This window comes from Haemorhous mexicanus, chromosome 6 (assembly GCF_027477595.1).
Source record: "Haemorhous mexicanus isolate bHaeMex1 chromosome 6, bHaeMex1.pri, whole genome shotgun sequence".
NCBI lineage: Eukaryota > Metazoa > Chordata > Aves > Passeriformes > Fringillidae > Haemorhous > Haemorhous mexicanus.
In genome coordinates, this window is record NC_082346.1 from 58,889,914 (window position 1) to 58,905,072 (window position 15,159).

Sequence of the window (15,159 nt, forward strand, 5' to 3'; positions counted from 1 at the left end):
TTTACTGGATTTTGTAAATCTTAGGATGGGCTTGGAAGAGAGTGCTCAAACAGCAGTCTAAACCAGTGTTTTTTCCATGTATAACAAGTACCTCTACATCTAACAAATTTGCCTTTTCCCAAGCTGCATTAATTTTCACCTTGAAACTAAGCTGCAATGCAAATCCTGCCTGTTTTCTCTCTCTAAAAAAAAGACCAAAAAAGTAATGAAAAGTAAAAAGGGAAGTGGATTACTGAGAACAAGACCCCTGCAGCAGAGCTGCTGTGGACATGCTCCATGTGCAAGCTGCTGCTCCCCTTGCTGCAGAGGCAGCAGCCCTGTGCCAGCCCAGAACAGCTCAAGGGTTGTGCCTGTGTTGTCCTTCTGCAACTCAGCCATCAGATTCTCTTGGTACAGAAGAAAGAGAGTGGGAGTGAGAGTGGGTAAAGATGCAGGCAGATAATTCCTACACAGAGGTGGGTAACAGTCACAAGATCTCAGTATAAATGCACTCTTTTAACTGGAATTGGCACAAATTCCCTTGGCTTAAACCCACAACAAAGAGAATGGCTTTTATACCCTTTTGACAGGTTAAACCCCACCTTCCTCTCACAGTTACAATTTCAGTGTTTACTTATTAGAAGTTATTCACATGTTTGGAAAAAGTTGCTCATTTTCCACCAAGCCACTTGTATTTCAAGCACTGAACAGCTCAGCTACAGGTGATGGACAGATAGTAAATTTGGCAAATACTTATCAAATGTTGCATCTGTGGAACTGAAGCGTGACAGGCCTGCAGGAGCTTGCTGACACACACAAATTTGTTCCACGTCAGTCCATTGTCTTTGTATAGCCCAAATTACTCTTGGAAAAAGCAACAAAACTATTTGCAAAAGAAAATAGCATCTAGTTCCAAAAAAGCTCTTCCATAAAGGAGAACAGGCTCTTATAGTCAGCAATGCTCCTCAGCCTGGATTGATTCCAGCTTCACTATGAAGTTTCTACTTGGGTATGAACATACAATACTGTGTATATATACATACATGCATATTTCTTTTCAAGTAACCATAGGAATAAAAGACTCAAATAGTCAAAAGTCAAATCATTAAAAAAAAATACCTATGGCTGGAGCATTTATGCAGAGTTCTCTGGCCAACACAAGGAAGGTTTTTCCCAGTACATAGACATTCACCTATTAAAAGACAAAAAAAGCATTATGTAGATCATAAACCACAAATGTTTTTAATAGAACATTTATATGGAAAGAAGAAAACCCCAACTTTCAAAATCTTAACCTGCTTAAAAAAAATTCAAGTTATACAAGCAATATTCATATGTACAGAATAATACTCAGAGCCTGTCAAAATCTGCACAAATTAGCATTGTAAATCAAAGCATAAGTTTATATTGAAATAATTATAAAAAGTTGTTCATCATGCTCTTCAGTGGGCTCAGTGCTGCTCTGTAGTACAGTTTTTCAGTTCACATTACATCATAAAGCATTAAGCAGACTTAAATGTAATATCAGTATATATAAAGTGTCATTTATCTTGCACCATTACAAAATCTGAACAAATACAAGTCAGTGCAAATTTCAGTTCTGCATGATCATCTGTAATGGCATAATTAAGTATTGCACAAGCACCCACCAAACTTTTCACCAAATCAAGGAGTGGTGCTACATGCCCCAAGGGTTATTTGTCATATCTTGCTGTTTGGACATTGCCTCAGATCACATTAAAAACATTAAGAACAAAACAAAAAACAACACCAAAAAAAAAAAAAAAATCAGAAAAGCCCTAAACCACACAAAACCTGCTCAGGCACCAGGGACAGAGCTCTGCTCCTATCCCCTACTTCATTGCTGCACCCAGGAGGATGTAAATTGAGGGTAGGAGTTACTCTTCATATTCTGATTTGCAATTTACAGCACAGACAACCATATTTGTATTTTACAAGTCTGAGGAAGTTTTCTTTCTCTATCTTAAGATGTGTTTTTGTGGTCAGCAAGAAAGGCAGGATATACTCCAGTTCCCAATCAGTCTCAAACATTCCCACGGAGCTCCATGAACACCTTGCTTCCCCCAGGGTATATGTAAAGGTCAAGGTTAGTATAAAATCTCCATCCTCCTACACTCCAAGCAAGTAGGTTCTAGGTTAGTTTTGAACAATGGTATATACTCTGTTGCTTTTATGGAACAAAACTGCCCCTCTCTTTCCTATGCCTGGAGAGTGAAGTGTTTACTTAGCAGTCAATTACACAACTGAGTGATGATTATGGCACAAGCCTATGGAATTAAAAAACTATTGCTCTTTCCATTTCATCAAAGAGCTTTGCCAACATTAGGTTAAAAGCAGGCTTTCCTCCCAAGTGTATGGATGGTTCCACCAACCTAGCTGAAATATAATCTATCTCAACAACATCCAAACCTCCAAACAACTGACATATTTTCACCTAGCCCTTCAAAATGTTTACGTGAAAATGTTCTTAATGTGTATTTTTCTCAAATATATTTTAAAAATCAGAAATTTTAACTTAAAAGATAGCCTCAGAATGATCACATATCCTGAAAGTGACTGTGCAATCAATTATACATGAGATGATGGTAATTCATTCCATATTTAGTGAGAAATGAGTGTATTCCATGCTGTGTCTGACCAATGCTTGGACTGGCCTAGAAGATGCAAAAATACAGCCTTAAATTTTACTGCCCTTTTTCTTCCTGAAATAGCAGACAACATAGAAGCACCATTGTAGGGGAAGGAAAAATGCAAAATATACCCTCTGAATGAGAAGTCTCTTTACTAGGAAGTAAGTCAAATTTTATGCAGAAAAAAAATACATACCTACTGAATCTGGCAATTGATACTGGAGCCTGAGAGTGTGTAACTTTCCATGAGCCACTGAGACAGAACAGATATCACTAAAGCAAAATGTCTGCAGCATTTCAGCTGGCTTTAGATTCACTGCAAGCTTGAAAAGGGTTGTTTTGACCTTTTGTCTAAAAAATATTAACATAAAGAATGAGTGTTTGGCTGTAATTTCAGCCTTCTAAGCTGGCAGACCAAGTTACTATAAATCTTGAACCTCATCACTTAGATCTTGTTCTGCAAGGACGACTTCACTGCACAAATCAATAAAGTTACTTCAGTGGAGCCAAGTACTTATGATGTTTCCATTAGAGGCCTCACAAACTCAACTAGTTCTCTCATATTAGTCTAGGCAAAAAACCATAAAACTCTAATCCAAACAAGTATTTTTTCCTTCTAGCCTTTTTCCTTGTCACTTGATGTTTGTCATCATCAAATCACGTCACTCTCTAACACTCCTCCCAAGCAAACTTTCCATAAAATAATAAAGAGCAAATAAATATGAAGAGGCATATAGAAGCATTTTTTTTTCTAGTGACGTTCTAACAATCAAAGTGATTTCCAAATTAAATCTAAAGCAAAGACAAATTAATAACAAATGTGCTCAATTACTATTTAACCTTCTTTCCTTGGACTAACTAAAAGTCTCCTGATCTATGGTTTATTTGAGAAGTAAAGCACTTAAATCTAACCTGCTTTTCCACTTTACCCACATCATCAGTGTTTTATGACTGACTTCAAGGTGCAGGCAATGTATTTGCACAAAATAATAAATTAAAATAGAAATGGTAAATGAGGGGATTTTCTTTTGCTCACAAGCCCACCTCTCTGTAGTTAGTTCTAGTTCTGGTTACTACCTATTTAGAAAGAAAGCAAAATATACAGTACAGTCCATGTTCTGTATTGTTTTCCTCATGAAGCTCACATATTTTTAATGCCAGGGTCACAAAAAGAATCAGAAATATTTAATTGCTTCCAGTTTTTCTGGCAAATCAGTAGGAAAAATGACTTCAGGCCCTCTCAAACAATATACTTCTCAACTTTAAAAGTTAACAGATACTCACAGGTTCTGGGGCACTTCTCACAAATGAAAAATTAAAGATGGCATAAAGTTCACTCAGAAATCTGTAATGCCACTGAACTCCTGAAACATGATATTTAAGATCTCCTGGATTTAGTGGAAGGTGGCCCTTTCACTAAAATTTTATTCCTCTGTCACTGATTTCAGCTATTATTCACATGCACACACAGATCCCGTGATAGAAGAGATATGATATAAAATAGGCATTTAGAGAGGGCTTTCTTTACTCTCATCATTTGGTTTTTCTGCACTCCATTAAGCTTAGAAAATTAGGAGAATTAATTTAGAGGCCTACTTTAATTTCTAGTTCTTTCTTCATTAAGAACTTCTTATAAAAATTCATATACTCCAATCCATCAAAAGCTTAACGTTCCAAATTTAGAACCATATGACATTTGCATTTATAAAACCTAATTTTATATGAGTTCTTAGAATGGTGAATAAACAAAAATGCCCTTCTAAAAGGATGTCTCGGGCTTAAACTTGAATTGGTGCAGCTTTAAAGCTTTCCACATCAACTTCAGCCTCTTTTCCCCTTAATTTAAAAGGATCATACTGAAAAACAGTATTTCTCCAAACTCTCCCTAGTCAAAACTGCTGAAGTGAGACAATTGCTTTATAGACTTTCATAAGACTTGTGCTCTTTTTTTGCAGATTTTCACCATATATTAAAATTACCTAAACTTGATGCAAACACTAGGTTTAAGCATCAACACCTAATGCAAAAGAGGGGTGTCAACCTCTGTTAGAGGGGAGATTTAAAAATATCTGCATACCCTGATAGTTTTTACCATATTCTCTTACATTCAACTCATATTTAACAGAGTAAGTTTACAAGCATGTGGACCCATCACAGATTTTTTATTTTAAAAAAAGGAAAAACAAAAAACCAAGTAGCTTCTTTAACAGGAAGACATTTTTCAGACAAAGAAGTATGTGCTCACCAAGGCACTGCCAAAACCTCTTTTTATAATTCTCTAAGATGTTGTCCTTCACCAATAGTTAATCTCTGTTCTCACTATCAAACACATTATGTTAATTAAAAGGGGCATTTAGTGAAGGAATGGCTTCCAATTATTCAGTTACATCTTCACAACAAGATCCTTCTACTTGTTATGCTCTTTGCCCTTCACAGTATTTTTTGGAGACAGTCTTTTCATTTCACATCTGTCAGTCATCAGACACTGATTTCAAAGGGACATTTCCAGAGAGACTCTTATCCTTTCAAAATTTCCTCTTGCTTTCACATCATGCCTGATCTGTTCACAAATACCAATATACTTCCACTTTCAGGAATAACAACAAACACCTCATTTCCAGGAACGCAGGAATTCATCAGCCTAACACCTCCCAGAATTTTAAACTCTCCTGGGGAAACAGAGAATCTCCCATTCATACAGTTACCAGGTTACCAGGTCATGTTAACTTCTGGAGAGTAGCAAAAAATAAAGCTGCTACCATTGAATGGAAGTTTCTGTTTGACTGTAAGTTATAAAACAATAACCCTTCTACAAGCAATTTCCAAAAAGGCTTTTCAAGACCATAGTGTGGCAGTCTGGCAGAGTACAACAAATGGTGACAGTGGTTAAGATATTCCTCTAGAAAGACAAAGACCGGGCAGTTGGAACACGATGAGAATTCACACTGTGAAACATCCATGGCTGCTTGCCTAAATAATTAAGCAAGCATGAAAAGCAAATGAGTTTTTAAGGAGAGTGTCTGTTGCTGGGGAAAGAGGCACCTGTGGTTATTTGATTCATTATTAACATTTCTAGTGTAGTAATGCCTGAAGGTCCCAAACAGGTTGTTTAAATTAACTCAATCAACAGCAATTTGCATAGGGGCAATAAAGGCAAATACAGTCAACATGTTAATAACTTTAAATGAACAAAGGGTATTAAAAACTGAAGCAAACCAGTACAGTCTTTAAAAGAAGACTCTATTTTATCTTTCTCCATGCAATAAACTGAAACATCCTAATTTTTTTGATCCATTCTGCATTTAGAGCAGTCAAAAGGTAACACACAAAAATACAAACAAGTACCAAACTCAGCTTGCCAGGCTGTTGATCAAAAGAGACACAAAGCAAAATTAAGCAGCTTCCCTCTCATACTGGGCTTTAAAGCACTGGCTTCAGTCAGGGGACTCCAAAGGAGACTCCTTCTGCTAGTCACATCCATGGCAGTCCTGGAGTTCTTCCTCCAATACCACAGCAGTACAATAAGCCATTATCAAACCATCTATGCAAGAAAGTCAAAGAGCAATCAATTGCAATAATCATAGAGGAGTCAGAGAGCCCAATGCTGCCTTTAGATTAATTAAATGAAAAACAAGTGTTCAAAAGTAAGTCGCAATAAAAATCCTTCTAGACAAGCACGTACTGTTACTTGACTAGACAAACTGCAGATGAAGAAATAGGGGTGAGAGTTGTGTTCTGAAGTGGAAGAGAGATCAAGCAAGTATTAGTAACTGATTTTCACTTCTTGGGCATCCTCTTCCCTTACCTAGAACCACAGTGTAGTTCAGGTGGCAATGGATCTCATCAGGTCTCCAGCCCAACCTCCTGCTCCAAGCAGGCTCAGCCACAAGAACAGACCAGGTTGCTCTGGATGTTGAGAGCCTTGATGGATAAAAACTTCAAAGTTGCTCTAATGACCTGTTTCGACACTTGGCTGTCCTCACAGTGAATAACCTTTTCTTGATATAAAGTAGACATATCCCATTTTAATTAATTACATCTATTGCTGGTAATTTTCCTGCTGCACACTTATAAAGAGCCTGGCTCTTCAGATGTCTAAGATCTCTTCAGTGAACGCCAGCCTTGTTTAACAGCAGGACACACCACAAGGCATGCTAAAAATTATATTCTACTAGGTTGAAACTGGGGATCAGAGCAATGCCAAACTCTTCCCCAAAGTCTTTCACGACCCCATTGCAAAGACCGTGACACTGGAGATGACAAGAGACTAAAAAACCCCAGCCATTTCTGAGGATGTGAAAGGCAGCCTTTCACCACACTGAGATGAAACTTCAGCCAAATATTTCTCCAGGTGCAAGGAATGGGATGCTTGGAAAGATGGGAGAAAACCTAAACTGTTCAGAACCTGGCCAAGGCTAGACAGGCTTTGCAGCTCTCCTAAACAAGCCAGGCCTGCTGCTTCGATTGGACTAACAAAAAAGCAAACAAAAGGCCTGATTGCAGACCTCTCTAAGGACTATATTTGCAAGTAAAATGCAGGATCTGAAAATATAAGCAAGTACTTTCCCTGTCCTTCCAACTCAATCAACAAGCAGCATGACTGCTCTGCACAAGGAAGGCGCCGGATTTGTAGCAGTGCTCTGGACATTTTCAGATCATTTCAGATCATGCTTTGAAGTCCAAATGTATCAGAGGCATTCTGGATCCAACAACACTTTCAACAGGAGATTTTCAAGATGTAAGATGTATTTTACATGAAAATAAAACACCAAGGAAATTGCCTTTCCAATTAAAAAAAAAGGCAGAAAAAAAAAAAAGACTTTTTGTGTTTTCCCAAGATGGCAGCAATTTTGAAGCTCCAAAAATTATTATGAAAATGCAGCAGTTCCTCAGTGGAACAAGACAAACTCCCACATCTCAGTCATCAGCTTAAGAGGAAAACTGATATGACTTTTTAAACAGATTGAATTAACAGTAAAAATTAGTCTCCTCTATTGCTAAGTTTTAGCAGCACAATACTATCCTAAAATTACACTGTAGGGGACTTTTTTTTGGTTTTTTAATATTTTTAAGTCCCAAAGCAATTCAAGAAAGACAGGAAGAGGGGCTGTACAAGTACAAACCACAGCCTAGGAGGGCATTCTTAGGATTTCCTCTACCACTTTTTTTCTTAAGAGCAGCAAGAGAGAAAGAATATGTCATTACACAAATACTGAGTTGCAGATTCAGGACTTGTATAAATGATGGACATGGTGGCTGGACTTGGTGATCTTGGAGGTCTTTTCCACCCTTAATGATTCTATGGGTTTTTTTGCCCTCAAATGCACTGAAACTTATTTCAGGGTGCTCAGTAATTCAGTCAGTGGCCTCCATGGAGACAAGCTGTAAGGATGTTTCATGTGGTGACCTCCCTACAAAATTCCTGCAGCCAGATGACAAAGAGCCCTGCAGGACCCTCACCTCCCACTGCAACTGAGCTGTATCAGGAACATTCTGAAGAAAAATCTCAACATTCACTATTAGTTTCTAAGCCAGAGTTGGTGCAGGTCAGAAAGAGCTCATTTTTTAGACTTCAGATGTGATTTTTTTGTGATATAAAATCAACACTTTCTCATCTCACCAAGAAAAGCCAAGTTATCTGGAGCATTATGACAAATTTTGTACAGATGAATATGAACAAATTAAATAGTTTGGAAAGATAATTCTGCTACCAACACTACTACTACTGCTCTCAACTCTTCTTCCTTAAGAACATTTATATTCCAACTTCAGGATGGGAGAGTAGTCCTTGGAAAAAAGAGGCACTTCAAAGTAAAATAGTATCATCTAATGAACTATTTTTAACAAGCTAATTCTTTTTTAGGTTTTGTGGGGAAAGACTTATGTAAAGCAGAATGTACTGAATGTACTGAAATTTACTGCCTGGGCCACAAATGTTTTGCTACCAAGGTGGCTTGGGTGGTTTTTTTTTGGGGTTGCTTTTTTTTTTTTTTTTTGGCTCAGTTTGTAGATGTGGTTTTCTGTGTGGTTTGTGGTTTTGTTTGTGGGGGTTTGTTTGTTTGATTTTTTTTTTTTTAAAACAGACTTGGGGAGCAAGAAAAAAACATCAAGCTAGAACCTGAAAAACTCATTTATGTATTCTTAAACAGGACTTTCTGGATAGGTAGAGTTAACAATAACATTCAACATTCCTGTTTGCTCAGATTCACCTTAAAGAAGTCATAAAGTAGAGCTCATCAGAAGACAGTTAAATGCAAATCAAGATACTGAAATCTTGGATTTTTCTCTTTCAGGGGTTGATTATTTCCCTACTACTAATATATTTCTGTGTCTCTCATCTCCTCAGTTACCCCTCTTTAACCTTTTGGTCCCCCATAAGCCCCATCTCAGAATCTTTTCTGCCTGGAATGCACAGAGGAAAAAAGACAAATCAATCTTTCTTGTCTGTTTCTGCTGACAATACATCTTTTCTTTTTCTTCTTACAGATACAATACTTCTTCTAGTTCACATTGTGACTGTTCTTCCTATTACTGTGATCATTCTATTTCAAAACCATCACCATGAAAAATTACCTGTGTTTAGAAGGAAAACAAACCTTTCATTCTACACATGTACTGTTTGGTCGTGAGCAATCAAAATAATTCAATCAGAGTTTAGAAAAGAGAAGAAAGTTACTAAATTTCAAAATTAAAGATGCATTTGATTATTGCAATTCCAGCAGATTGCTTCAAGCAATAAATAGTCTTCAGAGGGATGCCATTTACCAAGACAGCTGGGAGGACAAAAATAGATGCAAGTAACCTACTCGCATTGTATGTAAAACAGTTGTAACAGAGAGAATGAGGGTAAGACAACATATGTCTGTAGAGCTTTCTATTTCTATTTCCACAGACAGAGCAAGTTCGTATTTCTATCAAAATACATCTTATAAAACACAGTTCTGAAGTGCACAAATACATTTACACAGCATTACCTACCAAAAAGGTTATTTCTGTCATCAACAACTGTTGTTTTAAAAATATGCAGCATCTGACCCTGTGCCACTGCAGTGACTCTGAATCCTGATGAAAGGATCATACCAACTCCTTCTACGTTGTCTGCAGCATTAAGCAAAAAAATTTTCTGACATTTAATTTTACTGAAAAATTACTCAGATTTCCAAACCCAGTGATTTACCACTCAGAATTTTTAAAGAAAAACTGAAACATCTTAAACTTTAACAATTTTTAAAAAAAAGTCAAATTAAAAGAGGGTACAATACCTGAAGAAGGTCGCTGAGGTCAAGTAACATGTCTGTGAAAGAAGTCAAGGAACACACATGCTTCTTGAATGTGACAGTATTTCTTAATTTCATTTCATTAGCAAGCCAAAGAAAGGGAAGAAATAAACCCAGGTTAACTGTTAAAGAAACCAAATATGGGTTAGGTCAATCCACCACTTATGCTAACAGCCAACATCCAGTTAATTGTTCAGCTGCCTAAAACACCCTGCCAGCACTTGCTGGATTTACTGCTCAAGCTGACCCAGTGAAGGTCTCAAAGAGCAAGCCAACAACTTGTGTGACCTACAACACTCACCATATCCTGCAACCTAAGAAAAACCAAGGTCCTCTGCTCTGCTCAGACCCCACCCCAGTGCTGGGATCCCAGCACTGGAAGGACACTGAACTGCTGGACAGAGTTCAGGGGAGGCCACCAAATTGATCAGAGGGATGGAGGAGCTCTGCTATGAGGAAAGGCTGAGATAATTGGGATTATTCAACCTGGAAAAGAGAAGGCTTTGGGATGATCTAATTGCTGCCTTCTGGTACCTGAAGGGAGCCTGAAGAAAGATGGAGAAGAGCTTGTAGTGACAAGGGGGAATGGCTTCAAACTGAGAGTAGGGTTAGATTGGATATTGGGAAGGAATTTGTTAGTGTGAGGGTGCTGAGGTCCTGGTACAGGTCAGCCAGAGAAGCTGTGGATGCTCCATCCCTAGATGTGTTCAAGGCCAGGTTGGATGGGGCTTGGAGCAACCTGGACTGGTGGAAGGTGTCTCTGCATGAGGCAGGGGGTGGAACTGGATGACCTTTAACTCCAACTCAGGCCATTCTATTATTCCATGATAACTAAAAACAGTAATAGCATCAAGACAGAACACCCTTATTAGACTTTAGAATATAAACTATCATCAGTCTCCTATGCCAGCTTAGGAGCCCAGAAACACAGATGGAAGAGCAAACTAAGAAAACTGAAATAAGTTTCTTTTGCTCTCTTCTATGAGGTCAAAGAGCTGGGAAGGGAAAGCTGCTTTGGCTGCTCCCTTCTCCAGCCAAGCAAATCCAGTGTTACCTTTCAGTTTTCCCTCCCTTCATGATATCCTGTGCTGCTGCAAAATATTAGGTCACCATCTACTCATTATGGGCACACTTAGAAAACATAATAGTTAAAAACAAGCCAAACCACTACAAGTTTCCATTAGATTTAACTGAAAGCAAGCACACTTATGGCTGCATTGTCTAAAGAGTATCCAAAAGAGAGGAGGAAAAAATAAAAGAAAGGACCATGAGGCCCAAGGTGCAAAGGTAACCCTCTTCCTGCTGTAAATGAGCACATGCTGGATATCCTATCAGCTACTCAGGTGTGGCTCACATGTTGTAAAAATGGTTTTATTATTGAAAGGAGTGTCAAGGTAAAGTGTGAGACAAGGGGAGAGAGTGAGGCACCCAAAGAAAACCTACAGGGCTGTGTGTGAGTTTTTGTAGGCAGCAATGTGCTGAGAAATCCAGCATTAAATAAAATGCAGGGACACCAGTGAATTTTGGTGCATGCTGTGGTAACATAAGTATTAGTGAATGTTCTTCAAGTAAGCCAGACTAATACAGTGCACATTTCTCCTAAACATTATCAGCTGTGGAAGGAGAGTAATTCAGATAACATAATCAGTTTATACATAAACATTTTCCCTGCTAAGGACTTTTATCCTTGAGCATTTCTACCCTTAGTTTGCATTCAAAATTGCATTAATGTACTCCAAATTTGTTACAAAATTTAATACATTATGTTAATATTATTTGGTGGAAATTAATTTCTATATTAAAAACCACAGCAATGCTGGGTAGTTAATTAGCTGAAAATTCAGTATGGCTCTGAAAAAAAAAATCAGAAATCTATTATAGGTAGTATTATGCAAGACATTACAGTAATCTGAAATTTTAACACAGTAAGGAAACTGCTAACAAAAACCATCTGTAAAATACACAGCTTAGAAATCTACACAGAGCAATACTGAATTCAGTGCAAATTTTTTGTAAAAGTGAAAAAAGAGAAAATGGAAAGACGTTAGCAATGCAATTGCCAAGGAACCATAATAATTGTCAGCTCATCAAACAGATCTAGGAAGAAATCACTATGCCAATTTTGTGCTCAAGAAATATTCTAAGTCTGAAAATGTTCCCAGCTCATTATTGACTCAAAGTGCCTGATTATTCTATGCCCACCCTGAGATACTGGCCCCAATGAGACAAAGCAAAATTATCACTCATATCTGATAGATCTCACCACAATTTAGGAGGAAAAAAACCCCTGAAACACCAAAAGAAATGCATCTCATAGGTTACTGAGGCATCTTATAGGTTATTGAAGTGAACAACTGAGTGGTCCTAGAGCCTGGCTGCTGTCACTGGAGACAGAAGAGGAGCTGGAAGGAGCATCAGTGCCAAGTGCTAATTCAGATTTTAGGTGAGCCAGAGAGCTGCTTTTCTAACCCAGGCATTTCAGTTACAGTCATGAAATCTGCATATCCAGAGTATTCTTCAACCTCTTCAAACTGTTGAACACACTTTGGTGGAAAATCTAAACTTACTAACACATTACAAATGCTTAAACTTTATTACTGCAACGAAAACAAACCCAACTTTTAATGCATTTATAATGACACAAGATCAGAGCTAAGGATTGGGAAATTCACAAGTAGGATTCAGGCAACTCTGAATCAATTTAGAGCTACACTGTAGATGCTTTAACATACAGTTCCCTCACTCCTTAGAGAAGTTAGTTCAAATGTCCACTGAAATTGTCAGCAAAGGTCACAATAAAAATGTGGTGCTTCTGGATTTCATTTAAGGTAGCCTCCAGCAATCTGTCTCCCTGATTAGATGTGCAGCTACTACAGCAAAGCAAAAGGGGAAACTTGAGTCATGCAGTAGCACTGGGTTGGCCTTTACTATGAACATTGTGGGCACGATTATCAGCAGGAAGTGGTTGTAAAAACAGGCTGTTGTTTTCAAACTCCTTTTCAGAGCTGGAACAGTCCAGGAGAACATACAACAGCAGCTGAAAACAGCAGATAATACTTAATATGTATTCAAAAATTATACAATCCTAAGACAAATGTTTTCTTTGAGGCTGGAAGAAAACAATGATCGTTTTACATATGGAGACTGCTACCCACATGGAAAAGCTCCTGAAGGGATGGAAACCTACTGGTACTGTGGACATACCCATGCAAATAACAGGTACAAGGGGACTTAGGTTATAAATGTGCCCAAGTTAAAAAAAAAAGGGAAAAGAAAAAATATTAACAGTTTAAACTGGTTTTCCTTTGCTATTAAGTCTTTAATAAGCAAGTTTCACTCAGGTATGCAACTGCCTGTCCATCATTAGAAATGTCTAAATCAAGAGAAGTCTAAAGGCATTATTTCAAAAATTAAATTGAAGGGAATCCTTTGGCCAACATGATGCAAAAGGTCAGTCTGAGCAGCCAAAATGTTCCTTTTCTGCCTTTATAATGTGGATAATATGAGAACTCCATGATTCACAGCAATAATGATCTCATTCTCAGCACCAGAGGAAACAAAAGTTCATGAAGAGATGAATAGTACCGGAAACCTAAAACCCAAAATACCAAAACAAGCATGCATTTGTACTTCAGAGACCTACATTTCACATATTCCAGCAATCCTAAAGTACTTGTGCAGCAAAATCCCCCTGATTTTCAATAATAACATCTAGCAGGAGGCAAATCTTAAATCTGCCATTTGCAGGAATAAATTGTGCAAGACACAGTTAAAATAACAACTATAATTTACAATACAGTTGTTACCCCTCCTAAAGAAATCTTTAAAAAATTAAAATCTTTAGTATCTGACAATCTACAATAATCAGGAAATCTTCAGATTATTTGATGCTACTGTTTCAAAGTTCTTCCCCTGGGTAGCATGTTCTATATGGGAGACACAGGCCAGTATTAAGAAGCAGGAAGAAGACAATGGGTCTAGCATTTATTTTAGTTATTGAGTTAGTTTTTGTAAGTTACCCTTGGACCATTTTTTACTTATTTTTAGAAGCTTACTACAAAAGCAGCCATACCATGGAAGGAGGACTGGTGTCAAGGAACTGTGACTGCAAGCCACTCAGGAGAAATTTGACATCCATAAAAGTCCTGCTGACTGTAATGAAGTGTCACTTTATTCAGCTTAAGCTAAAATACTTTTTGTTTCTCACAAAAACTAAAACCAGATCCATTAAACATATAAAATATTTAAACATAATCTCACTTTCTGTACTCAACAGCAGCAATTCATCTGGTTGCAAATAAAAAGCACAGCCTAAGAGGAAACATGTCTGAAAAGCAAAATAAATAAAAAAAAATCAGAATATTACAACAAAATTTTCTCAAGTTCTTAACAAAAGGAAATATTTGCAATTTCAGTGTCAGGGTGTTCTGGATAAACTACATAACAAATGGGAACTTCCCAGAAACACTTTCTTTAACAAACATATGGAGAAAAGACAAAAGGGAGGCTGAACACAAAAGTGGGGTGATATCAGGGTGAAAATCTAGTGACAGCATTTGTCTGGCCCAGAACCCAGTTTCCAACCTTTCAGATCAACACCCAATTCACAAGCTCCCCCTTCCATAATTTCATACACCATATGATTTCTGATTATGACTTATCAGGATTATACCTCTGCTGCTTTACAAACTTTCACCATTTTAATTAGTCACTAATTGAGAATGACTGACAATGCTAATTGGTTAAAGTAAACATTTCTCTTTCCAATGACACCAAACTAAAACAATTAGAAAATAACACCCAAACTCAATTCTTTTGTAGAAAACTCATTTCTGACCACTCTAATGAAAGTTTTGCCTCAAGGCTGAATTCCCACAGAGCAAGCTTCCAAAATTTCTTCAGTCTCCAATTTTGCCTCTGTAAAGAAGTCCACACCACACAGGCTGCACTTGAGTACACAAATAAAAACAGCACTTAACAAATGAAACTGCAAAGCACAAATGCTGTTTTTATAAAAAGCAATCTTTATTTATGTGTAGATTAATGCACGATAAAAAAAGAACTGCATTTTGGTCTGGGGGCTTTTTTCTTCTTTGCACACAGCTGTATGACTGTGCTTCATAAAAGTGTATTGCTCTAAATTCTGTATTCTAAAACCCCCAATTTGAAAACAAAAAGCAGTGCCCCACTCCTTCCCCATACCTATCAGGATGTTTCTGCAGCAGTTCTCTTTCAGCACGTGCAGCCTCCCT

At 37.6% G+C, this 15,159-nt stretch overlaps 1 protein-coding gene across 1 annotated transcript in view; it reads right to left on the reverse strand.

The window, feature by feature from the left end:
- BRF1 (BRF1 RNA polymerase III transcription initiation factor subunit) overlaps window positions 1-15,159 on the reverse strand; it is a 173,102-nt gene that overhangs the window by 94,462 nt on the left and 63,481 nt on the right. The window contains exons 4-5 of the mRNA XM_059850485.1: window positions 9,893-9,924; window positions 1,099-1,171 (exon numbers count right to left, since the gene is read on the reverse strand). Coding sequence (XP_059706468.1) covers window positions 1,099-1,171; window positions 9,893-9,924 — 105 coding nt within the window. The remainder of the gene's footprint in view (window positions 1-1,098; window positions 1,172-9,892; window positions 9,925-15,159) is intronic.